Raw genomic sequence first — 25,297 nt, forward strand, 5'->3', positions numbered from 1 at the left:
AATATATGTTACTGAGTATAAAGGGGAAGAGAGATGGTAAACTTAAGTAGCAATTTTACAACAGTCCGAAAATTCTTTGGCACCTTTCTCACCAATACATATAAGTAAAACTAAAGATGATTGTAATTACTTTATTTTCTATACCTCCTCATAAATGACTACAATTTGTTTCATATATTTGCAAAATGTTTTCTTCACATGTGCCCGTTTGGCTAAATATCAAGGCAAGTGGAGGCCTATTAAAACCTTGTGTTTTATTTCCATTTCTTTCTTCTCTCTTACTTTCCAGATATTTTTCTTTTTCTTTCCATTTTTAAATTTTTTAAGACAAAGATATTTGTTTTATTTCTTCATGAAGCTCTCATATGAAATTGAAGAAGTTTTTGGTGTCTTAGTGGAGCAAAGGGGTGGATTGAAAAAGGTGGTTTGTTTCTTACCTTAATTGGAAGATTAATTTCTTTCGCCCTTCCTCTCTAGAATTTTGATATAGACAATTGACATTCGGTCATTCTTATGAAAAATATAGTGGCTCTATACATACACAGTGATGGGGACTCTGCAGTATGGAAGATGGTGACAGTGGGGTGGGTCATGGTGACTGGGTAGGCAGTCAAAGTTATCTGCCACAGATCTCTTTCAATCCCACTTCTTCAGAAACAGCACTACTTAGGAAGAGTCATATTAAAATGGTAAGTTTTTGGGGCGCCTGGGTGGCTCAGTTGGTTGAGCCTCCGGCTTCGGCTCAGGTCGGATCTCACGGTCGTGGGTTCGAGCCCCGCATCGAGCCCCGCATCGAGCCCCGCATTGAGCCCCGCATCGAGCCCCGCATCGAGCCCGCATAGGGCTCTGTGCTGACGGCTAGCTCAGAGCCTGGAGCCTGCTTCCGGTTCTGTGTCTCCTTCTCTCCCTGCCCCTCCCCCTCTCATGGTCTGTCTCTCTCAGTATCAAAAATAAATAAAACAAAAAATTAAAAAATAAATAAATAAATAAAATGGTAAGTTTTGACACAGCCTTCTGTTTTGTTTCTCCCTTGAATTTGTTGTGCTTTCTAGCTGCTGCAGGAATGGTATGCAACCATCTGTGTTCAAGTGACGGCTGCTGGGGACCTGGCCCAGACCAATGTTTGTCCTGCCGTCGCTTCAGTAGGGGAAGGAGCTGCATAGAGTCTTGTAATCTCTACGATGGGTAAGGCATCTTACAATGTCCCCTTTACCTCATAAGCTTTGAGATACTGACTGGTTCTGATTTTACAACGTTAAGAAAATTGTCAAATTTCAGAATGTGTGTGCTGGCCAAGATTTTTCTGGGGAATTCTTGTTGCATAAAGGTGACAACATATAGAATTGTTTTATGGGGAAAGACTTTTATCTGAAATGAGTCCAAATATATATTGACCATTATACACACTTTAAAAAAGTATACCAAAATAGATCATTCTTAATATATTATGGCAGTTTATACTTAAGCAAAATTGAAAAGTATATTCTTATTTTCCTAATGAAGAGGATTATTACAACTAATCTTTCATCTCAGATGTTCCAATAATCTTTTTTTTTCACATGCTTTCCTATTCGTCTTCATCTGGAATTATTATATGCCTTTTGATTTTTCTCCACCGAAGTTATGTGTCTAATTTGATTGTGTTCTAGAAACAATACGTGTTTCTGCATCTCTGACAACTGCTTAACCCTGTAGAAAAACTGCCTTTGTAGTTTCTAGTTGAAGAGGTTTTTGGAAGTATTCTCCCACTTTCTAAAGATAATCTAAAATTATTTTACATCAAGTATTTTAAATTCCTTCTGGTGCTATAATAATCACATTGACAACAATAAAACCTGGCATATATCTTGTTGCATGGCATTGCAAATACTCATAAAATCAGTTTATCATAACATATCATTTCATGCATCACAGTTGTCCTTCATTAGTGTGATAATACATTGTTCAGTACTGTTTCCTATTTAAATTTTCTTATAATGCTCACCAAAAGGTTTTTCAACAGTTCTGTAAAAGTGTAGTTTTCAAATTTGTTATTTCATTTCCTCTTTTGCTTCATGAATTGTCCCATTTTATCTTATCTTTTCTTTACAGGTTCAAATTTTTATTGTTTTAAAATTCTATGTGTCATTTACAATGCAATACTATGGTGTTTAAATGACCTCTAAATGGCTAATGTACAGTACATTGCTTTTTCCAAAATCAAACCATGAATTATGATTTCATCAATGCAGTTATAGAATTGTCCCATTTTAAACAACTGTTTTCATTATCTGAGATACCATTGTCCTTTTGCATTTTATATCAGAAAGATAGAAATCTATGGATGATAATAATATTGTTATGTTTCTTCTTTGAAAGATCATCAAAACCAATTCCCTTAAGGAACTTTAGGGAAAAAAAATAAAATGAGAAGTTTAAGTATGAAACAATTTATTTAAAAAATTTTTTTTCTAATGTTTTTATTTTTGAGAGAGAGAAAGAGACACAGTGCAAACAAGGAAAGGTCAGAGAGAGAGGGGGACACAGAATCTGAGGCAGGCTCCAGGCTCTGAGCTAGCTGTGAGCACAGAGCTCGACATGGGGCTTGAACCCATGAACTGTGAGATTATGCCCTGAGCCAAAGTTGGATGCTCAACTGACTGAGCCACTCAGACGCCCCTAAGTATGAAACAATGTAAAGTAAAAATTGAATTGTTTTTCAGGAAAATTTCAGCCTATAATTTTGTAAGGTACAATCAACTTATAAATTTGATAATGGAGAGAAAATTATGGGTTTCTTTTGTCATTAAATGGTACTCATGGTTATTCTCATTATTATAATAGAATATGATCTGATCATAAAATACTTTAGACCAAAATATGCTTGTTTGTTGTTTAGCAATTGATACTATTAAAAAGTAACTAATAGACTTTAATTCCATTTAGTGAGTTACATTATAAGTTTATTGAATATATGTATGTAGTCCTGAAGAGGAAATGGGGCTGTAGAAATCATGTCTTCTAATAGAAACATCTTATAAACAGTGAAAACTGGTAGAATTAAGTATTGGTCAGTGTTAGAGCACTGGAGAAACAAGCTAAAACTAGAATTCAGGCCATCTGATTTCCATCCTGTATCTTTCCAGACTTTATTGTTTTTCTTTAATATTTCAGTTTTAAACTTGTCAGAAATATGAAATTGAAACATATTTGACATATATACCATCCTCTGTTTCATGTCTTCAAAATAATGAAAGCTAAGGAAAAATAGCCTATTTTATAAACACTGATTACTAGACTGATTTTGAAAGTTTAGCATTTTCCAAGTCATTAAATCAAATATATTAAAGAAATATAAAGTTTTTCATATATTTTGCAATAGTAATAGGGCTCTAGAAATCATATACAAGGGTTTGTTTGAAAGATAATAAATGAAAATACCTCGTAAAATCTGACGTAATGCTAGCCTATGCAAAGATAGATTTTCCCACCTCCAATCTTGTGGTACTGACTAATTTCTTTCCACATTGCCTGGCAGTAAAACCAGCCTTTGAGGAAGATTTAATTCAAATCCTAACTTCATCACTTCCTAGTTTTCAATCATGGATAAATAACCTGATTGTTCTTATCATTTCCTTTTTGTGTCAATTAATCCAAGCTGATTAGATGATTAGGTAGAATAGTTATCTTAAAATTACTGAAAGCAGATCTAAATGGAATGTTTACCAAAATTCAGGGGACCTATTTTTATATAAAAATAGTCTTGACTATCATATGAGAAGAAATGCTCAAGTCCTTTTTGAAGATGGCTAGAAAACCAGCTAATCCCTAGAGGTTAGCATTCAAATCCAGGTCATAGAAGCCACTGTATTTCAGCAACTTTGACTTAGAGTGCACAAGCATTTAAGGTGAAAGAGCTCATTAGAATGCAATCTTAAAATTGTTCTTATCTAGCAACACAGTTAAATGCTTTTGAAACGTTCAGAACAACATGGAAACATCAGAAAGCATGCCAGTCTAAGTTCTTTGTAGGCATTTTTTTATATTTAACATTCACAACCTCTCACTGAAACACTATTTTTCCCTTTTACAGAGGATATTTACAAAATGAAGTCTAGAGATGTTAAGGGATTTAGGCCTAGAAGGAACACCGATGAAGTTTGGGAAGGACTTGACTGCACAGCATTGGTTCTGGTTCACAGGATTGGCTAAGGCAGCACACACAGCATGGCCGTGAGAAATGCAGAGTAGCAAAAACAAATGACAAAAAGCATAGTGTGCAAAACTCACACTCAGTAGACAGTGATTTGCTAGGTCAGACTCAAGTGAAAGGGAATCTCTGGCACTCATAGTATAATCAATAGGAAACAGGGAAGAAAAAACAATGATAGAGACAGTGACAATGAAGAGCAGAAGAAATAATAAAAATTGTAAGGATGATCTGTTCTGAGAACAGAAAGGAAGAGAGCCCAAAGCCATAAAATAGACATCTAATCTACAGATGAAAAGGCAGCTAGGTTTGTCTCCATGACTTTTTAAGACTTATTCACCTTACTCCTTAACTCTGGAAGGGGTTTTGAAGAAGTGAAAGAAAAGCATGACCTATGTTTTAGTACCACAAAAATTATGACCTTCATTTGGTAATATAACTCTTTAGTAACCCAAAAAACTGTTCTTAAAAACAGAAATTTGCTGATGATTGCAGGTTTTGCAATAATTTCATGTTTATTATTTATAATTTTGTAATTTCATTATAGAAATAATACTTCTGATTTTCTTCACAGTGAGGTACCATCCCTTCTTCCTCCATATCAGGTCATTTTGACCTTTATATTCTGAAGGTTTCCTCTATTGAGTGTTTTGTAAAACTAATGATGAAACAAACAAAAAAAATCTGTTCCTATGTAATTGAAATTTTAAACTCAAGAAAATGTTGGGGTCCCTAAATGGCTAAGTAGGTTGAGCATCTGACTTTGGCTCAAGTCATGATCTCACAGTTCGTGGGTTTGAGCCTGGGGTTGGGCTCTGTGCTGACAACTCAGAGCCCAGAGTCTGCTTCAGATTCTGTATGTCCCTCTCTCTCTCTGTCCCTCCCCTGCTCTGAATCTGTTTCTCTCTGTCTCTCAAAAAAATAAATAAATGTTTAAAAAAATAAAAATAAAAAATAAACTCAAGAAAATGCATCAAGAGCATAATTCATAGCAAACCGACACATCATTTTAAAAGTGGAAAATCCATGTAGCTAAATATGTGCACTGATAAAGAGGCAAACCATCTATTTATACCATGTGTTTTGAAAACCCAAACTTAATTATTTTGCTTTGAAGTAAGTGTAGTTTTAATCTAACCAACAGAAAATATGGCCCACCTTTTAGACTCCTATCATTTATCAAGGCTTTGCAGTAGCCAAATAGAGTAGTCTACTATGAAAATAGGTGAATACTCTAGGGAAAAATAAATTTAAATGTATCATACAATTAATCCTTAAATGCCATATCTGAAATGCTTTGGGTATGGAATGATAGCTCATAATACATAAACACAAAATAATACAGAAGCTATAAATATTTAGTCGTTTTGTTAATGACTTATAGTTGGCATTCTAAATTATCTTTACCCAGTGTCTCATCCTCTCACACATTAGTGAGAATGGGGTGTTTAAACATGTTGTACATAAATGAAAACCAATTGTTGAAATGAAAATTTAACAGTAGGTATTTATTGGAAAACTTACATATTGATTACATTTAATATTGAAATAGCCACAAAATGTTAGGTTTGAAAAGGGATAACCTTCACCCTAGAGTTTAATTAAAAAGTTTTAGAAAGTTACCATTAAACTATTTTTTATTTTATACTTTATAGAATTACTTCAAAAAGATTTTAAGCTGCAAAAGATGTTGTGATATTAGATCAATAATCTAAGAATATAAAATCTGCCATAAAAAGATACTTTCTCTAATTCTCCAAGGGAGCTATTTTAAAAGAAGAAAAGAAATCAAAGCATTTTTTGAAGTTTCACCAAAAATAAATTGAAGAATCTTGGGATTTGAAGGACAGGGATGGGGAATATCATGTAACTTAGCAACAAGAAAAATACAATAGTTCTTTCAGAGTTTAAAAAATAAAGCTCAGCCAACAGTAACATTTTATATAGAGACAAACAAGCACAGCTTTACTTAAAAAATAAAGGTAAAAATAATTCTGCTCTGTCATCAGAAGAGTCATGCTTTTTTTTCTTCTCTTTTTTTTTTTTTTTTTTTTTTTGAGACTGCTAGAATATCTCTCACAGGAGAGAAGTTTCCTGAATGAGTCTATCATTGAACCCAATGGAGGGCAAGGAGAGCCATCTGGCTGCAGTTTATCTTTTCTCCTAATGGAGAACTTATTCCTTAATGTACAGGGAAATGATTCTGATGCTCCTGGCACATAGAGAAACAAACTCTAGAATTTACTCTGCCAATAGGACTTTTAGCAGATGTTACTTCATTTGTTAAGTTGACAGCTTGTTTGCTTATACCACCTCATGCAGCTGATGTTTTCACAGTGAATTTCGAGAGTTTGAGAATGGCTCTATCTGTGTGGAGTGTGACCCCCAGTGTGAGAAGATGGAGGATGGCATCCTCACATGCCATGGACCGGTAAGCTTGAAGACATCTGTGGTTGTATTGGCTTATTTAGTTTAATGTGTGAATGTTTGTTATGTCATTGGTTTATCATTTATCCATCCATTCAGCAGGTGTTTATAGCATACTAAGGGGAATCATGTTTGATATTCTACCCTCAAGAGGCTTATAGTTTGGTAGTAGAGATAAAATATTTACAAATTCAATTTCTTAATTATTGATGTCCCAGATAATGTATTTAAAAAGGGAATATGAATTTGCCCTTGAAAATTGCACAGTGTTGAAAAGAAAAGAGAGATCTATCAATAATTAGAATGAACCAAAATAAATGATAAAATATAAATATGTGTAAATTGTTATAGGAACACAAATGATAGCGGGACATTTATCTGTCTTTGGGATAGAAAGTAGGACATCAAGAAGCCCATAGAAAAGTGATATTTGAGCTTGAAGAAGAATCAGGAAAGAGGAAGCATACAAAGATATGCAAATGTAAATATTCATGGTGTGTTTGAAGTAAACTATAACACATTCATATTTGTGTTTAATTATTTAACTATTATGGAATTCTGAAGGACATTGTGATAGACAGACAGAGAAGGCAAACATAAACTAAAATCTAGAAGAGTGTGTTAAATACTATGGCAGAGAGAAAAATTGAGCTATGAGAATGGAAGAAGGTGGTATGGGATCAGGAAAATTTTGATGGATATGTTGGCATTAAATGTTTGAAGTTAGCCTTATAGAGAAAAGATAGAGAAAATGATAATTCTTCTTTAGATCTCCCTTTGTTTCCCATCATTCAGGTTTTTTCTTAATAATGAGGTCAATATGAGTTTGTCATTCCAAGTGTCATATTCATCCTTCTTTAGACAAATTTCCAGGGGTTTTTTTGTGTTTGTATTGAGTCATTTCTCAATAGATGATTTGGGGACCAACATTTGGTTGTAGCCAAGATCTCAACATTGCTCCATAAGAATTTATATGGAATTTAAATATTACTAATTTTTCTACGAGTGCTTATTCAGCACTTAATTAGCTTAGAAAAAAGATATCATTGAACCCTCCAAACTTCCATTAGGCCCCAATGAGCCGTTCTGGAACTTCATCTAAAGAAGGATGTGGAAAACTTGGAGAGTTCAGAGGACTACCATAAGGATGATTAAACTTGGAAAATCAGACCTCTGAGAAACAGAAGTGGTGTGATTTGGCTTCAAGAACCAAAGTCTAAAAGACAATTTTATATGTAAATGATCTCCAAGTAAGTATGCAAAGGCTATATACAGCATTTTCTTTCTCCACTAAAGATATTAGTGGAAAGTACAATTAATCCACAGAAAGAGAAATGTAGATAGTGTAAAGAAAGAGATGAAACATATGGAAGTAAAATTCTGAAATGTTGTTGAAGCAAGTCAAGCTATCTATATAAAACTTCTTTAAACACTATTGTATTTAAGTACCAAAAGTCAAAGAATGAAAAACAATATATCTTTCCAAGAGACTGAGACTTTGAAAATGTGTAATTATTATAACAAGGGAGACTGCAAAACCAGTTCCATGCTTTTTCTATTCCTCATGCTGCCTCCTATGGTATAAGATTGTTCTAATAAGTATTCCATTAATTAATTTCAATTTGTATGTTTTACAGTTTATTTGTTCATTCTTTTGTTACTCAAAAGATTGAGACAACTTATAAACTACACATAAAACACCTTAATAGTTATTATTTTTTTTAGCTTTCAAAATTATTTGATAACTAAAAAGAACAAACAAATTAGGTGTTTAAAGAACACATTTTGATTTCATAATAACAGCATTGTTGGGCCATATACTTAGAATTATCACCCATCTGAACACAGTTAATATGTCTAGAGATTCAGAAAGGCATTAAGTCAAAAAGTAGAAGAGGTTTAATAAACCTGAATCACTTATTTGTAGAAAATCAGAGCATGGAATCAAGAAAACCTATTTGATCACTTGATTAGTAAAACTTGAAATGCTAAGCAGGTAAGAACACAATTTTAGGTCCCGGTGTCAAAGACTGGCAGGACTGAGCTCAAACAATAGCCCAAAGTGCTCTCAGTAGGATGTTGCTTGCTTTTGGCTTTTACAATTTATATTAGGTTTTTGCCTATTTCTGGGTTTATATATCAATTATCACAATTAGAAACAAGTGTTTTGTGTGCATGTAACATGCATCCATCATTTAAGATATCCAAGAGGTCCTGGAAACTTCTCTGTGAGAATGACCTTGTGATGAGATAGAGAAGTCATAAAAAAGGCTGGAATTCCTGTACCTGGCCTTATGATTTATTCTGTTGGATCACTTTCCTGACCTGTCCATATTTTCCTAATAATAATAATTGGTACACATTTATATTTGTCAAATACTGTTACATTGAAGCATACTATCACTTTTTCCATTTAATATATAAAGAAACTGAACTTGCAATAATTACAAAGGTATACTAAAGAATCAACCATCTATAAGATGTGGAGCGGGGACTCAACTGTTGGCGTTCTGACTCCAAATTATACACTCTATTCATGTCACTTCTTTCCCCCAGGCAGAAATCCTGTAATATAATAAGGATACTATGTTTTCTGAGAATATGAGAGCTACATACAAAATGGGAGGATATTATACTATTTAAAAGTGACAGAAATCCAGGGTAATCTTGAGAGGGCTAGCTTTGAAAAAAGCAAGCCCCCGTTTTTATAGCCTTCTGAGTCTGCATGTGTCTTTTACATTTTTTTTATTTATTTCGCAATTTTATCCTTTCTGTCTCAATTTTACTACCCTTGTTGGGTCCTATCAAGAAAGATAAGGAAGGGCACGTGAGAAGAAAAAGTAAGGGAAATCAGAGTTGTAGATCAAAATATAAGCCAAAGAGGTGGCATGCAAGAGAAGAGATAGAGGAAGGAAATGCTAAAAGCTTGTTAAAGCTTGTTAAAGTTAAGTTAATCAAGGTGTGTGTGTTGCCATAACAGTTACTCCCCATATTAGAGTAGCTGTTAGGAAAACGTTAAATCTTTTTCATGTAAAATGCATTGCAGGTCAGCTCTCCTCCCTGTGATGGTCTAGCATTTGGAGATGCTTTGAATTTATGGCATCTCCACATTTGCATGGGACGCCCTCATGGCAGCAGGGAAAGAGAAGGCTGCAGAGGTTAGCCCTGGCAGTCTCATAAATCGCTTCTACTTAATTTCATGGTCCAGAAGAAAGCATACCTCACCTCTGGTCAGAGGGGAATTCCAGTCTTCCATGTGGCTAGGACTGGAAGAGAAATGGATACTGGTGGCTATTAGCATTGTCTTTTACAGTAGTTACCAGAGAAAATCATCCATTGTTACTGAGAAAAAAATTAATATTTCTATCAGCATTTAGCTTATCTGTTAGTTTCCTACCTAGATAATTGAGTCTAAGGGTAGCTTAAAATCAGAGACAAGGAACAATATTGCTTTCACCTCTGTTTTTTATCATTGCATTTATCAGCTCATTCACTGAACTTAGGTTCTTAAAAGCTGTGTGAATATAATGATAGAAGAGTAAGCATTAGACACGCATATTTCTTTAAATCTCTTTTTTATGAAAATGAGTTGGAGAATTAGTGTATTTCATTTCTTATGAGATTTGTCAGGACATTTTTTTCATTATGTCAGCTTAGAACATTAGATTTTGTATCATCACACAATCAAATAGATGAAATGTGCTTAGAAAACAAGGAAATACACACAAAAACTTTTTAGAATTACACTTAAACATTAAATATGATTTTAATTTTAGTTTCATAATTTCTGTGTCTTCTGATTTTACCTGGACATTATTTTATATTAGAATTTTATAGGAAAATAATTCCTAATTTCTAATTTTGACTATGCCTCATTTACTACTCATGGTTAGTTTTATTCTTCTGTTCTGCAAGAAGACATCAGCCTGTCTCTTGTCTTGTACAATAAGTCATGCCACTGAGCATACTTGCACAGTAAATGATTTTGTATAATAGATGGCATTACGTGCCTAAGTACCCATGAGCAGGTGTTAAAATTGGAGGCATGTGAAGTATTCTTTTTTGGTAGGAAATAAGAAATTGCCAATAGCAAACTCTTCAGGTTGAATAGGGATTAGGTTTCACAGGATAATTTTCTTTTAGCTCTAAATCTCACATCAAAATAGTGAAATAGTACTTGATTGAACTTCACCAGTCCCAGAATTTCCAGAAACCTCTTCCTGATTACTTTTTCATCGTTAGTAGCCTCAATCTTTAAATTTTAAAATATTATATTTATTGATTTCCTGATGTCTTATATCTCCAACTTGTAATGTCTAGCTACTTTTGGATTAACATTGTAGAGGGATGTAATACACTCCTGTGAATGGACACTCCCTACCTAAGACATAGTTCTATACAATGTCTGCTTGTGATTGGCTCCCAGATTCACAATGTTTATAATTATAAGCCTAATAATATTTATTATCACCTTCTATACTTACTATGTCTCATTTATATTTTTAAATTGTGTTTTAATGTGAACTGTCATGATTGTTGGAACAATATGGACAGACAGATTTTGGGGAGAAATGGGTCAGGAGAAGAAGTTTCAGAAAGTGGTCAAAGAAAAGAGGAACCTAAGGCAATATAATGTTCAAGAGAAGTCCAAAAGCTAACTTTAAGTAGGTAATATTCTTCAAAATAGCTAAATGTGTAAATATATTGCCATCTTTTAAGAAAATAGCACTTTTTAAAAATGGTTATTTATTTATTTTGAGAAAGAGAGAAAGTGAAGAGGGGAGGTGCAAAGAGAGGGAATGAGAGAGAATCTCAAGCAGGCTCTGCACTGTCAGTATAGAACCCAACATGGGGCTTGAACCTATAATGTGGGAGATTATGACCTGAGCTGAAACCAGGAGTAGGACGCTTAGCCGACTGAGCCACTCAGGTGCCCCAGAAAATAGCATTTGTAATCAAAATATTCTCAGTTTTCTTTGATTTGGTGGTAGACTGCTTAACATTTTGCATGCTTACTCTCCCCAGCACCAAACTGAAATCACTTTTTTTGTAAAATTGTTATATGTTTAATATGAGTTTTAAATTTTTACTTTTCAATGATATTTGCGTGTTATTATTGCTTATGTAACCATCTCTGACATATTAGAAGATGGTTATATATTGTAAACATAAATATATAAAGTGAATTAGTTCCATTTAAATTTATTTTGCTCATATTTATATCACCTTTATTTATTATAAATAAATATTTATTATTGAATAAATTTTGCATGCATCGACTTCACTGTTATGGAGTTTTGATATTTGCCTATCAGAACATGACTTTATTGTGCTTTCAGCACTGTATTGTGATTTACTAAATCTCTATAGACATTTGAGTTTTAACATTATTACAAGCTGATTTGAGATGGAGTGTAACCTAGAAATTGACTTTTATTTGCCTAACCTGACTAATTCCTAAGCATTCAATTATAGTAAATTTTTAAATTTCATTGCTCAAATAGTCATAGTACAATCAAAGGAAAGTTTACATCTCGTTTTTACATCGAAAAGCTGCCGTAGTGACATCCCCACCTGTAGTTCTGAAAATGCTCTCCAGTTCCCTAGTGGAAGATTGGCCACTCACTGAAGTTTCAGTAACTAAACCACATCAATACCAGAGGAAACCACACCCATTTTTCTTTCTCCATTGTGTTTTGTTTTTCACAACTCAGGGACCTGATAACTGCACAAAGTGCTCCCATTTTAAGGATGGCCCCAACTGTGTGGAAAAATGTCCAGATGGCTTACAGGGGGCAAACAGTTTCATTTTCAAGTATGCTGATCAGGATCGGGAGTGCCATCCATGCCATCCAAACTGCACCCAAGGGTAAGCATCCTTGCCGGCCACACACGTTGTCTTTACCTCTGACACCATCTACTAACTACTTAACATCCTCATATAAAACATGATTCATTTTTATATTAATATGTTGATTTAAGAATACTTTCTGAGAAAACGATTTATGCAATCAAATGTATCCTCTCTGCAATATTCTGTTAAATATTTATCTAAAGTATTTTACTGACACCTTCATGAAGCTGGTGGCAAGTATATGTTGTAGGGAGACTAGAAATTCTTTCAAATATTACTTGATATTGAAGGTATCTTAGAAGAGACAAGACAGGCATCACACGAGATTTGTGCTTAATAAATCTTTAACAGAAGTGTTATGTTTATATTTCTTTGTGCTTACAACCAGCTTAAGGTGAGGATAACTCTCTTTGATAGATACTGCCTTGGATTACTCCTTCAACAAAATATAAGCAAGAGAGTAATAACAGGGAAAAAAAGGTAGGGGAAGAACTTATGTATATTAATAATATCACAAACACATTTTGTGAAAGTAATTTTGTCACAGGCCAACCTATAACCTAGAATTTCTTTGACTAGTATAGGACCAATTCAAAGATGGGTACCCAGTTTTCTGCTTACTTTTCTTTTCAAAAAGATGCATTATAAAATGAATAATAATGATATTACCTTTGATATTGAAACAGTTGAAAAACAAAGACATATTACAGTAAGAAGAAAAGCACTGAACTGAAATAATGCCATTCATATAACAAATCCCAGAACCTATTTTTTAAAAGATAGCAAATCTATTTTAATAAGGGTGCTTCTTTTTCTTTACTCCAGAAAATGACTAATTTCAGACTTGAGAACAATTTAATTTTTTTTAATTTATTTATTTTTTTTACACAATTTAGTTTTTTAACATATGCAATTATTTTCTGTCACTTATAATACAGTAGTTACAATGATACTCCAAACAGAAAAGCAAAGTAAAAAATCAAAACCCCCACTTCTATTTCATGTAATTAGACTTAGACAGAAATTAGAAGGTTAGGTAACAACTAGTTAATCACCTAATTTCACATCTATCTGAAGTGGCAATTGTAATATAGCAGCTTATCTATGATACATTCAAGATACATGATATAATTTATTACTTGCCCATAAGCTAAAACACATACTCTATACTCCTTCTGCCCATAAATCCTCTTCTCCGTCCCCACAGGCATGTGCACACACACACACGTGCAAATATATACACTTGTTGTTGAGTATCATCTCGGGTACTTTATATCTGGCAAGAAAATATGAGATTCCATAAAGAATGTTTTCTGCCAGATTAAGAGCTAGCTGTTAGGGGATAGTGAAGAAGTTAGGCAAGCAACATCATTTTCTTCCAAGAAGACATCAATTTGCAGATGCTGCTACAATTTCCTGCAGGGCAAAAAATCAGCTGAAGTCACTCCATGAAGTGGTAGATCCTCAAAAGGTAAAGTAATATTCTGCCATTCAAATTCAAATTCAGCTTGGAAAAGCTAATGCCATCTCATTGGTTTACACATAATACATAGACTGAGGATACTGACATCATCACATGGACACTTTACTTCAAGGAAACTAGAAGGAATAAACCTCCCCCCTTGTGAGGTTTTGGCACACTTGGGTTAAGAGTATTTCATGAAGAAAAGACTGGTGCCGCCGGAGCAGAAGAGTCAGCAACAGAAAGCAAAAACTTTGCCTGCTAAAGTAATCATCCACAGGAGGGATTTATTGTTTTGCAGCTAAAATTAAACCAGTAAATTATTCAATATAATGTTGATGTCAACAGCTGTTGCCATTCAAAATGAGACCTTTTGCTATTTTTGCAAATCTAATTACAATGAAGCCATTAGGGAAATGAAAGGAGATCACAGAGCCATAGTCTGGATGTGTGGCTTGTGTGTCTTCCTCTCAGCCCTTTTAAATCATGATTATGTAATAAAAGAACACATCTATAGTGCGGGAAGTAGAAGTAGAGACAATGAAGAGATCCATTTAACACAGCAACAAAAACCAGATGTCAGCTAAAAGGAGAGGCTGAAGGTATAAAGGGAACAAATCTGACCAGACCATTTAGGAATTGCAAGTAAATAGAAAAATGTCTTTAAATCAATTGTTTTTTTCCATAATATGTTATTGTTAAATTGTTTTCCATACAACACCCAGTGCTCTTCCCCTTAAGTGCCCTCCACCGTCACCACCACCTCTTTTAAATCAATTGTTACAGAATGATAGTGAGACAGAATTTGGGTGTAGTATTGCCTGGCATCTTCCAAAATAAATGGATTCTAAGGACTTATTTAGTCCTAAAAGATTTGTTTACTTATTTTCACTTAGCTTCCTGCCTAATATCCATCATATTGTCCAGGTTCACTCACTTCATGAGAATTTTGTTGTCCCAACCCCAGACTTCCTAATTTCCTAAATTCCTGAATCCCTCTCTCTATTACTGCTGTGTTGCATTGTGCTTTGAGATCCTTCAGTGAAGCAATGAGGTGCTCTGTGCAGCTAGTTTCTTCTTTTCAAATTGCATGTAGAGACAGGATCTTTCTCTAGAAAGTTCACAGGACCAGTGGAGATGGTGGGATGAGTGACTATTTTTATTCCTAAACACATGTAATAATTGACTCACCATGCCAGCTCCACTTTGGAACACAGCTTTTCTTTTATATGCTGATATTATGTCAGCTAGATAATTCAAGAACCAAGTTAATGGAAATAGTCTTTCAAATCACATTTTTTAGAAGGAAAGTTCTTACTTTGAATACTGTTCAATGATTTTCTGAAAATAAAATTATGCGTGTAATACCTTAAAAGCACTTTTATTACTCTGAAAGTACATTAAATATATTGACTCTAATAAGTTCTTTAGGTACTCTTAAAATAGGTTATCCATTTAGTACCTATCACGAGATTCTTATTAATATCCCTAAAGGGGGTAGGAGAGGGGAATAGCATTGTCTCTTCTTGCCTTGACTAGAGAACTTTTATTTTAGCATCCCTTTTTCGTTTCATTCATTCCCCAGCTTGGTTACATTGAATACAAACTGCACAACAGAGATAGTGATAGCTAAGTTCAGAAATGAGTAAAACAGCTCTTGACTACTAGTAAGTCAGAGTTGAGTGAGCTTTCATCCTTACAATTTCTATCTTTCCATTGTGGACACTTCCACATATTTTAAAATGATGAGCAAGAATTGAAAACTTAGGAATGATCTTTATATTTGAAATTAGCAAGATAGAATTTTTTAAGACTTGTAAACTAAATGTAGTATGTAATTAAATTCTGTAAGGAGAATTACTGGGCTTCCCACACTAACATTGAATCCATGGCAAATACCAATGCAATTTTGGTTTTAATCATGGACTGGAATATGTGTTTTACATAGACATCTTTGAAAACTTTGATCGAATATTTTTTTTTAATGTTAGAATGTTAGAATTTTATAGAGAGTTACATTATTCCTTATCTGTTTTTGGTCTCATGTTTGGGATTTTGACTCTTCCAAAGTTTAATACTTCCATTATTCTGTGATCTTGCTTAATCAATATAAATTGCATGTGCTAATTAGTTGCTTATATAAAGTCCAAAGAGTTGAAATGCAGTATGCATCTTTAAATGCACAGTGACTTGTACTTACAAAGGATGGTGCTGCTTCAGTCATACTCCTATTCTTTATCTTCTATTGTTTCTTTCATCTTCAGCTTTTAAATATGTCTAAATCTCAAATATCCTTCAACAGTTCCCTCAACAAACTTTCCTGACCCCACATCCTGCCCCTCAGCACTCACCTTCCTTTCCTCTTGCATCTATTCTCTTATGTCCAATATGCTTCTCAAATCACAGTGGTGGAAATTCTGGGGACCTTGACAATGACAACTAACATACTCTCAGTAGTTTTTATTTTATTAGACCTCTCTTTGCATTTGACATTGACAATTACTCCTGAAGGTCTCTCCTGATTTGGCTCCCACAATGATGCTGTAATTGTTAGATTTTACTCAACAGTTTCTCATGCTTCTGGCATATGAGCTCATCTTAGGTCACTTACTGGTTATCGGAGTTCTTTGAGTTTCAGTCTCTGTCTCCTCTTTTCTCAATTTATAGATCAGTCTTCAGCTATCTTACCCACTTACAGGATTTCAAATTTCTGCCATATGCTATTTCAAAACTGATCATCACACTGTTGTCTTCACACCTTACAACCACAGGCCCCTCTTTCCAGCTGATGAGGAATGTTTCTTTCCCAGATGGAGGATGACCACACTGGATAGGTACTATAGATCCATAAAACTGAAATTATCAACCCCTCCTCCCCCAACACACACAAGAGAAGGTGTCCCTCCTCTTGCACTCTCACTGATGGCGCTATATGTTTAACTCCTCTGATCCTTCCTCTTCTGTCATCAAATCAGCCATCAGCTTCTCTTCCCCACTCCCACCCACCATACCTTTCAAGGCCCCCTGCCTCTATCCTAGTTGCCATTTCCCCAGTCATCCTTTTTCATCACTTACATACACTAAAAAAGAGCCTCAGTGCCAAAGGAATCAACCTGGATCCCATCTGACTCGCTTTCATGGGGCAGAGATCCATATAATGCACAAATCAGGCAAATCCACTACTTCTTTAAAACCCTTCAGTGGTTCTCCATTAAATTTGCCCCTAAGCAAATAGCCTTCAAATTCTGGCTCTTGTCTAAATGATCTCACTTCTTTTCCCTCTTCCCGTCTCCTCATACTGTGTTGTTCCCTGACTATTCAGAATTCTTTGTACTTGTTTATGTGCACTCTGAATTTCTTCAGATCTATAGTTTTGTTGCCTGCTATTTCTTACCCCTTAGAAATCACTGCTACTCCAACCCAGGTTCTCAGCACCCTGAACTTCAGGTTCCTAACTTTTCCATGAGGATTAGCATGAATTTCTAAAGCTAAGTGTCCCTCCTCTATGCTCCCTTAAGCCATTCTTTCATGTCTTTCATGTTCATTTCATATGTTAAACAATATTTATCTGGTTATATAGCTATCTCCTATTATACTATTATGCATTAAATTGTGAGCTCATTAAGGTGTCTAATTCATCTCTCCCCTGCCCCCCCCCTCAGCTCCTAGAAGAGTAGCAATGCTTAGTAGGCATGCAAACTGTTTTTTTTTTTAAATGGATAAATAAAGATCTTTCATTATTCAGACTTTACCCTCAAGTTGAATTTCACTTTCAAATATTTTTATCTTTCAAAGATTATTATAAAGACACAGATTGCAAACTAATCATAGCTTTCAGATTCTCACTTGGAAATAAGAAGTGGACTATTAATTTTACCAAATGGGTATAGTATATAAAAAAGCACTTTGAGGAAGATATAATAGGAACCTAGGAAAAATAAGTTCTTCAGAATAAAATAAAAAGAATACCATATAAGACAATTTGAAAACATTTTTAGTAGTTACTTTTTCCATTTCAAGAAATGTTTTTGGTTATGGATTATACTCCAATTCAATGCTATGTGCTATATATTTTTATTTGTATTTCCTATTTGCTTTTTTAAAAGACTTTTTTCACAGTGTATTCCCCATTTTTCTGCACATTAAATTGTTTCTGGGCTATTCAAAACCAATGCCTGAAATGAAAACGATTTTCCACCTAGTAGATATATTATAGCACATATTTGCAGAGCAGGGAAATATTGAGTTAATTATTACTATACATATTTATGTTAGTTTACCAATGTTGAGAGTTATCTAAAGATATAGTAGACAGTCTGGCCTTATACATGAGCACCTTATTACTTCATAATATGGGGATTTTAACTTCAGCTTCCTTTTCAATTTTAGAAATTAGAGTTTGGAAAAAACATTTGTGATCAGCAGAATTAGACAGTCCTATAAATCATAGTGGTGGAAGGAATCTTGATAATGTACTGTAGCTATATGTGTTTGATGAGAGAAAAGGGAAAGAAATGCAATTTGTACATTGGAAGATGGAAGAAGTAATATTTCCATAATACCTCCAAATGAAATGCTAGGGACTGTACATTAAGATTTTGTGTGTGTACTACTATAATTCCAGTAAATTCTTTAGTTACCTGGTTCTCAGTGTATTCATTTCCTTGGAGAGCATTTATTTGTTATTGTTTGAGTTAAATATTATGGCAGTTTAAAAACCTATTTTTGTTTGTTTGCTATGGCACTGCACTTTTAAAATAGAGTGTCAAGATAAACTGCAATATTGGTAAAAGCAGTTAATTTGTTTTTTAAATGAATTCATGTTTAAAGATAAGTATGTTTTAAAAACCATCACAACCAAGGAATGGAATAAGGTGATTATATAAAGTATCCATAAGAATAGCATTAAAACATGTTAACTCATTTTATGCCATAATCAATCTTTAATGACTATTAAGCATCATGTTATTATATTATATTGAATAGCTTATGTTTCATTTTTTATTGATTTAGTTTTTACTTAAACTTATGTCCCTTTGGAAGAAACTATATACATGAAACCAATTATAGCCATTGAAACATCAAGTTATTCAGCAAGACATATGCTCATGAATGATGCAAATGAATTGAAAGTATTAGAAGTGAGTTCTATGTGTTTAGAAGTTATCCACAGAAACAGGATACAGTTTCCTTTACTGTGGACATATCTCTTTGCAGTCAATGAGAGTGGTATTTGCAACCTCCTTCTCTGTATCCATCAGAATAATCTTCTCACTGGCTTTAAATTCCAAAATTGTCTAATAACTGTAATTAAGAATTTGACACAGTTAGTCTTTATCTGACTGATTCTTTTTTTATTAAATGACTAATTTTTCTTTCCTTGTATTCTTTAAATTTGGATTTTCTGCAGGTGCATAGGCTCAAGTATTGAAGACTGCATCGGCCTGATGGATAGGTACTTGGTGTGCTTGCTTCCCATGTTCTGCCTCCAAGGCTCCATGTGTGAGCACTGGTGCATGTGTGTGCATGCCACTGTGAATGGAGAATGATGTTTTCTGTTCTGTAATTGCCTGCAGGTGTAGCGGCCCCACTAGTCATGACTGCATTTACTATCCTTGGACGGGCCATCCCACTTTACCACAACATGCTAGGTAACATCTACCATGTTTCCATTTTGTCATGCAAATCCTTTTAAAACTCTCATGTTTAAAAACTACTAACCAGTTGGGTGAAATTGATAATATGCTAAATTAGGGAGTTATGAAATAGGCATATGACACTACGTTTCAAGCCATAACCCTTACCTCTTTTTTCTTTACTCATTGTGATTTTAGAATCCAAAATAGTAGTGTCCTTGGTTTTCAATTTTGTACAATTTAAACAGGGTTTTAAATTATTACTCTAAAACTTTAAGAGAATTTTTAATTAATTTTGTAGATTATTGCAAAAAGAAACATTTTAAGAGAGGAGTTTATAAAAGTTGATCTAGTTTTAAAGATATTTCTTGTTTAATTTGATTCATTTTCTGATCTTACATTATTTTGAGCTGGTTGGTATGTTCTCTAGGCTTCTGAATTACCATAGACTAAACACTATAGAAAATATTTTGTGCAGGTAAAGTACGAGTTGGAATAAAAAAACAAGATATATAGCTCAGATTCATACAAAAACCTATGCATGAAGGTTTATAGTGGCTTTACGCAAAATCACCAAAAACTGGAAACTACTCAAATGTTCTTCAGTTGTGATGTATCTATACATTGCAATGCTACGCAGCAATAGAAGGAACAAACTACTGACACACGTAGAACACAGTTGGATCTTAAATGCATTACACTAAATGAAAGAAGCTGGACTAAAAGAATACAAACCATACTATTCCATTTATATGGTATTCACTCTGGAAAAGGCAAAACTATAGGGACAGGAAATTGATCAGTGTTGCCAGTGGCAGTGTTGCCAGATAAGCCTGGCAAGGGACATGAGGGAATTTGGGGGGAGGGTAATGGAACTGTTCTCTATGTTGGCCCTGGTGATGGGTACACGAATATATGTGCTTGTCAAATATCATGGTTCAGTACAATAAAAAGGATGAATTTTACTTCAGTAAATATGACTTTTAAAGCATTTCATATTTGGGAAACTAGTAATTTACAATGTTATGTAGAAATAGTTTGCTTTCTTAATGAAACGAATTAATTGTATATTCTGAAAGTGAGAAAGTAGTGCTAAATTGCAATAAGCAAGATGGCAGTTTGGGATGAAGTATTGACTTTTAATGTACATTTTTAAATTCAAATTTGACATCAAATTTGACAGGATACCAGTATACAAAACCTGCGTGTAAAGCTCAGTGAGTTTCTCCAAATGCAGAAACACCCTTGTCCTCCACTTTAGGGGTAACCATAGTCCTGATTTGCTAACAGAAGTTTGCCTGGCTTTGCACTTTATATGAATTGAATCATACATATGTATTATTTGTACCTGGCCACTTTTGCTCAATATTATATATATGAGGTTCACTACGTCATTAAATTTAGTCATAATTTTTCATTTGTATCATATTTTGCCTTTAAAAGTTTTTAGAAACAATTGAATAAGTGGTATATTTTATTTAAAAATTATTTAATTATATTAAAATAAAATTTTTTTTAAAAAAGGATGTAGTTGAAATAAATGATTTATACAACAGTGGCACTTTGGCACTTGGGATCAATTCAGACCAGTTAATATAGTTGTTTAGAGCAAAGTTTAAATTATGGAAACAATCAGCAAAAGAGAGAGAAAGATAAGGAGTGTGCCTTAAGACCCAAAGTTCAGTTTTATAAGCCAAGATCTATTTTATATATTTTCTATATCTATGAAATAATTTTCCTCCTTGACTTTGATTAAGTCATGGCACTATCATTATGAAAAGTGTTTTCACATTGTATGACGTTCTTTTTTCTTTTTCAGTTTTTATTTATTTTTATTTTCTTAATAGTTTATTGTAAAATTGGTTTCCATGTAACACCCAGTGCTCTTCCCCACAAGTGCCCTCCTCCATAACCACCACTCCCCTTCCCCGTCCCCCTCCCCCTTCAGCCCTCAGTTGCTTTTCAGCATTCAATAGTCTTTCATGATTTGCATCCCTCTCTCTCCCCAACTCTCTTTCCCCCTTCCCCTCCTTATGGTCCTCTGTTAGGTTTCTCCTGTTATACCTGTGAGTGAAAACGTATGGTATCTGTCCTTTTCTGCCTGACTTATTTCGCTTAGCATGACACCCTCGAGGTCCATCCACTTTGCTACAAATGACCATATTTCATTCTTTCTCATTGCCATGTAGTACTCCATTGTGTATATATATATATACACACCACATCTTCTTGATCCATTCATCAGGTGATGGACATTTAGGCTCTTTCCATGTTTTGGCTATTGTAGAAAGTGCCGCTGTGCACATTTGGGCACATGTGCCCTATGCATCAGCACTTCTGTATCCCTTGGTTAAATTCTTAGCAGTGCTATTGCTGGGTCATAGGAGAGTTCTATTGATAGTTTTTTGAGGAACCTCCACACTGTTTTCCAGAGTGGCTGCACCAGTTTACATTCCCACCAACAGTGTAGGAGGGTGCCCATTTCTCCACACCTTTGCCAGCTTCTATAGTCTCTTGATTTGTTCATTTTAGCGACTCTGACTGGTGTGAGGTGGTATTTCAGTGTGGTTTTGATTTGTGTTTCCCTAATGATGAGTGATGTTGAGCATTGTTTCATGTGTCTTTTGGCCATCTGGATGTCCTCTTTGGAGAAGTGTCTGTTCATGTCTTCTGCACATTTCTTCACTGGATTATTCATTTTTTGGGTGTGGAGTTTGGTGAGTTTCTTATAGATTTTAGATACTAGCCCTTTATCTAATATGTCATTTGCAACTATCTTTTCTCATACTGTTGGTTGTCTATTAGTTTTCTTTTTTTTCCTTTGCAATGCAGAAGTTTTTTATCTTGATGAGGTCCCAAGAGTTCATCTTGGTTCTTGATTCCCTTGCCTTTGGGGATGTGTCGAGTAGGAAATTGCTGTGGCTGAGGTCAAGGAGGCTGTTTCCTACTTTCTCCTTGAGAGTTTTGATGGTTTCCTGTCTCACATTCAGGTCCTTCATTTTGAGTTTATTTTTGTGTATGGTGTAAGAAAGTGGTCTAGTTTCATTCTTCTGCATGTTGCTGTCCAGCTCTCCCAGTACAACCTGCTAAAGAGGCAGTCTTTTTTCCATTGGATACTTTTCCCTGCTTTGTCAAAGATTAATTGGCCCTACATTTGTGGGCTCAGTTCTGGGTTCTCTATTCTATTCCATTGGTCTATGTGTCTGTTTTTGTGCCAATACCATACTGTCTTGAGAATGACAGCTTTGTAGTAGAGGCTAAAGTCTGGGATTGGGAGGCCTCCAGTTTTGGTTTTCTTCTTCAATATTATTTTGGTTATTCGAGGTCTTTTGTGGATCCATACAAATTTTAGGATTGTTTGTTCTAGCTTTGAGAAGAATGCTGGTGCAATTTTGATGGGAATTGCATTGAATATATAAATTGCTTTGGGTAATAATGACATTTTCACAATGTTTATTCTTCCAATCCATGAGCATGGAATGTTTTTTTCATTTCTTGGTGTCTTCTTCAATTTCTTTCATAAGTTTTGTGTAGTTTTCATCATATAGGTCTTTTACATCCTTGGTTAGGTTTACTCCTAGGTATTTTATGCTTTTTCATGCAATTGTGAATGGGATCAGTTTCTAGATTTCTCTTTCCATTGCTTCATTATTGGTGTATTGAAATTCAACCAATTTCTGTATGTTGATTTTGTACCCTGCACTTTACTGAATTCATTGATCAGTTCTAGAAGGCGTCTGGTGGAGTCAGTCGGGTTTTCCATTTAGAGTATCATGTCATTTGTGAAAAGTGAAAGTTTGACTTTTTCCTTGCTGACTCTGATGCCTTTTATTTCTTTTTGTTGTCTGATTGCTGATGCTAGGACTTCCAGCACTATGTTAAACAATAGTGGTGAGAGTGGACACCCCTGTATGTTCCTGATCTCAGGGGGAAAGCTCTCAGGTTTTCCCCATTGGGGATATCATCTGTGGGCTTTTCATAAACTGCTTTTATAATGTTTAAGTAAGTTCCTTCTATTCCGACTTTCTCCAGGGTTTTTATTAAGAAAGCTGTATTTTGTCAAATGCCTTTTCTGCATGTATCGACAGGATCATATGGTTTTTATCTTTTTTGTTGTTGTTAATATGATATATCACATTTATGGATTTCTGAATATTGAACCAGCCCTGTAACCCAGGAATGAATCCCACTTGATCATGATGGATAATTCTTTTTATATGCTGTTGAATTCTATTTGCTAGCATCTTGTTGAGTATTTTTGCATTTGTATTCATTAATAATATTGGTCTGTAGTTCTCTTTTTTTTTGCTGGGTCTCTTCCTGGTTTGGGAATCAATATGATGCTGGTTTCATAGAATGAGTTTGGAAGTTTTCCTTCTATTTCTATTTTTCAAAATAGTTTGAGGAGAATGGGTATTAGCTCTACTTTAAATGTCTGGTAGAATTCCCCTGGGAAGCCATCTGGCCCTGGGCTCTTATTCATTGGGAGATTTTTGATAACCGATTTTATTTCTTTACTGGTTATCAGTCTGTTCATACTTTCTATCTCTTCTTGTTTGAATTTTGATAGTTCATGTATGTTTAGAAATCTGTCCATCTCTTCTGTGTTGTCCAGTTGGTTGGCATATAGTTTTTCATAGTAATCTCTAATGATTGCTTGTATTTCTAAGGGATTGGTTGTAATAGATCCATGTAATTCATGATTTTGTCTATTTGGGTGTTCTCTCTTTTCTTTCTAAGGAGCTTGGCTGGAGGTTTATCAATTTTGTTTATTTTGTCAAAAACCCAACTCTTGGTTTTATTTATCTGCTCAACTATTTTTTTGGATCCTATATTGTTTATTTCTGCCATGATCTTTTTATTTCTTTTCTTTTGCTGGGTTTGGGGTGCTCTTGCTGTCCCCCTTCTAGTTCCTTTAGGTGCTCTGTTAGATTTTGAATTTGTGCTTTTTCTAGTTTGTTGAAATAGGCCTGGATTGCAATATATTTTCCTCTTGGACTGCCTTTGCTGTGTCCCAGAATGTTTGGATTGTTGTATTTTCATTTTCATATGTTTCCATATATTTTTTAATTTCCTCTCTAATTGCCTGGTTCACCTAATCATTCTTTAGTTAGGGTAGTTTTTAACCTCCACATTTTTGGAGGTTTTCCAGACTTTTTCCTGTGGTTGATTTCAGGTTTCATAGCGTTGTGATCTGAAAGTTTGCTTGGTATGATCTCAATTCGTTTATATTATTGAAGGCTGTGTTTATGACCCAGTATGTGATCAATCGTTGAGAATGTGCCATGCGCACTTGAGAAGAAGGTGAATTTCATAACTTTGGCATGCAGAGTTCTAAATATATCTATCAATTCCATCTGTTCTAATGTGTCATTCAGATCCATTGTTTCTTTAGTGATTTTCTGTCGGTTGATCTATCCATTGTTGTCAGTGGAGTATTAACATCCAGCGATTAGCACATTCATATCAATAAGATTGTTTCTGTCTGTAATTAATTGTTTTATATATTTGGGTGCTCGCAAATTCAGTGCATAGATGTTTATAATTGTTAGCTCTTCCTGATAAAAAGACCCTGTAATTATTATATAATGTCCTTCTTCATCTTTTGTTACTGCCTCTAAAGTCCAGTTTGTCTGATATAAGTATGGCTACTCCAGCATTCTTTTGACTTCCAGTGTCATGATAGATATTTCTCCATCCCCTTACTTTTGATCTGAAGGTGTCTTCAG

General features: G+C 34.4%; 1 protein-coding gene across 1 annotated transcript in view; it reads left to right on the forward strand.

Moving 5' to 3' along the window:
* ERBB4 (erb-b2 receptor tyrosine kinase 4) overlaps positions 1-25,297 on the forward strand; it is a 1,103,571-nt gene that overhangs the window by 829,933 nt on the left and 248,341 nt on the right. Inside the window, exons 13-16 of the mRNA XM_029933912.1 lie at positions 1,053-1,185; positions 6,527-6,620; positions 12,331-12,485; positions 19,509-19,583. Of these exons, the coding sequence (XP_029789772.1) occupies positions 1,053-1,185; positions 6,527-6,620; positions 12,331-12,485; positions 19,509-19,583 (457 nt within the window). The remainder of the gene's footprint in view (positions 1-1,052; positions 1,186-6,526; positions 6,621-12,330; positions 12,486-19,508; positions 19,584-25,297) is intronic.

This window comes from Suricata suricatta, chromosome 3 (assembly GCF_006229205.1).
Source record: "Suricata suricatta isolate VVHF042 chromosome 3, meerkat_22Aug2017_6uvM2_HiC, whole genome shotgun sequence".
Classification (NCBI taxonomy): Eukaryota; Metazoa; Chordata; class Mammalia; order Carnivora; family Herpestidae; genus Suricata; species Suricata suricatta.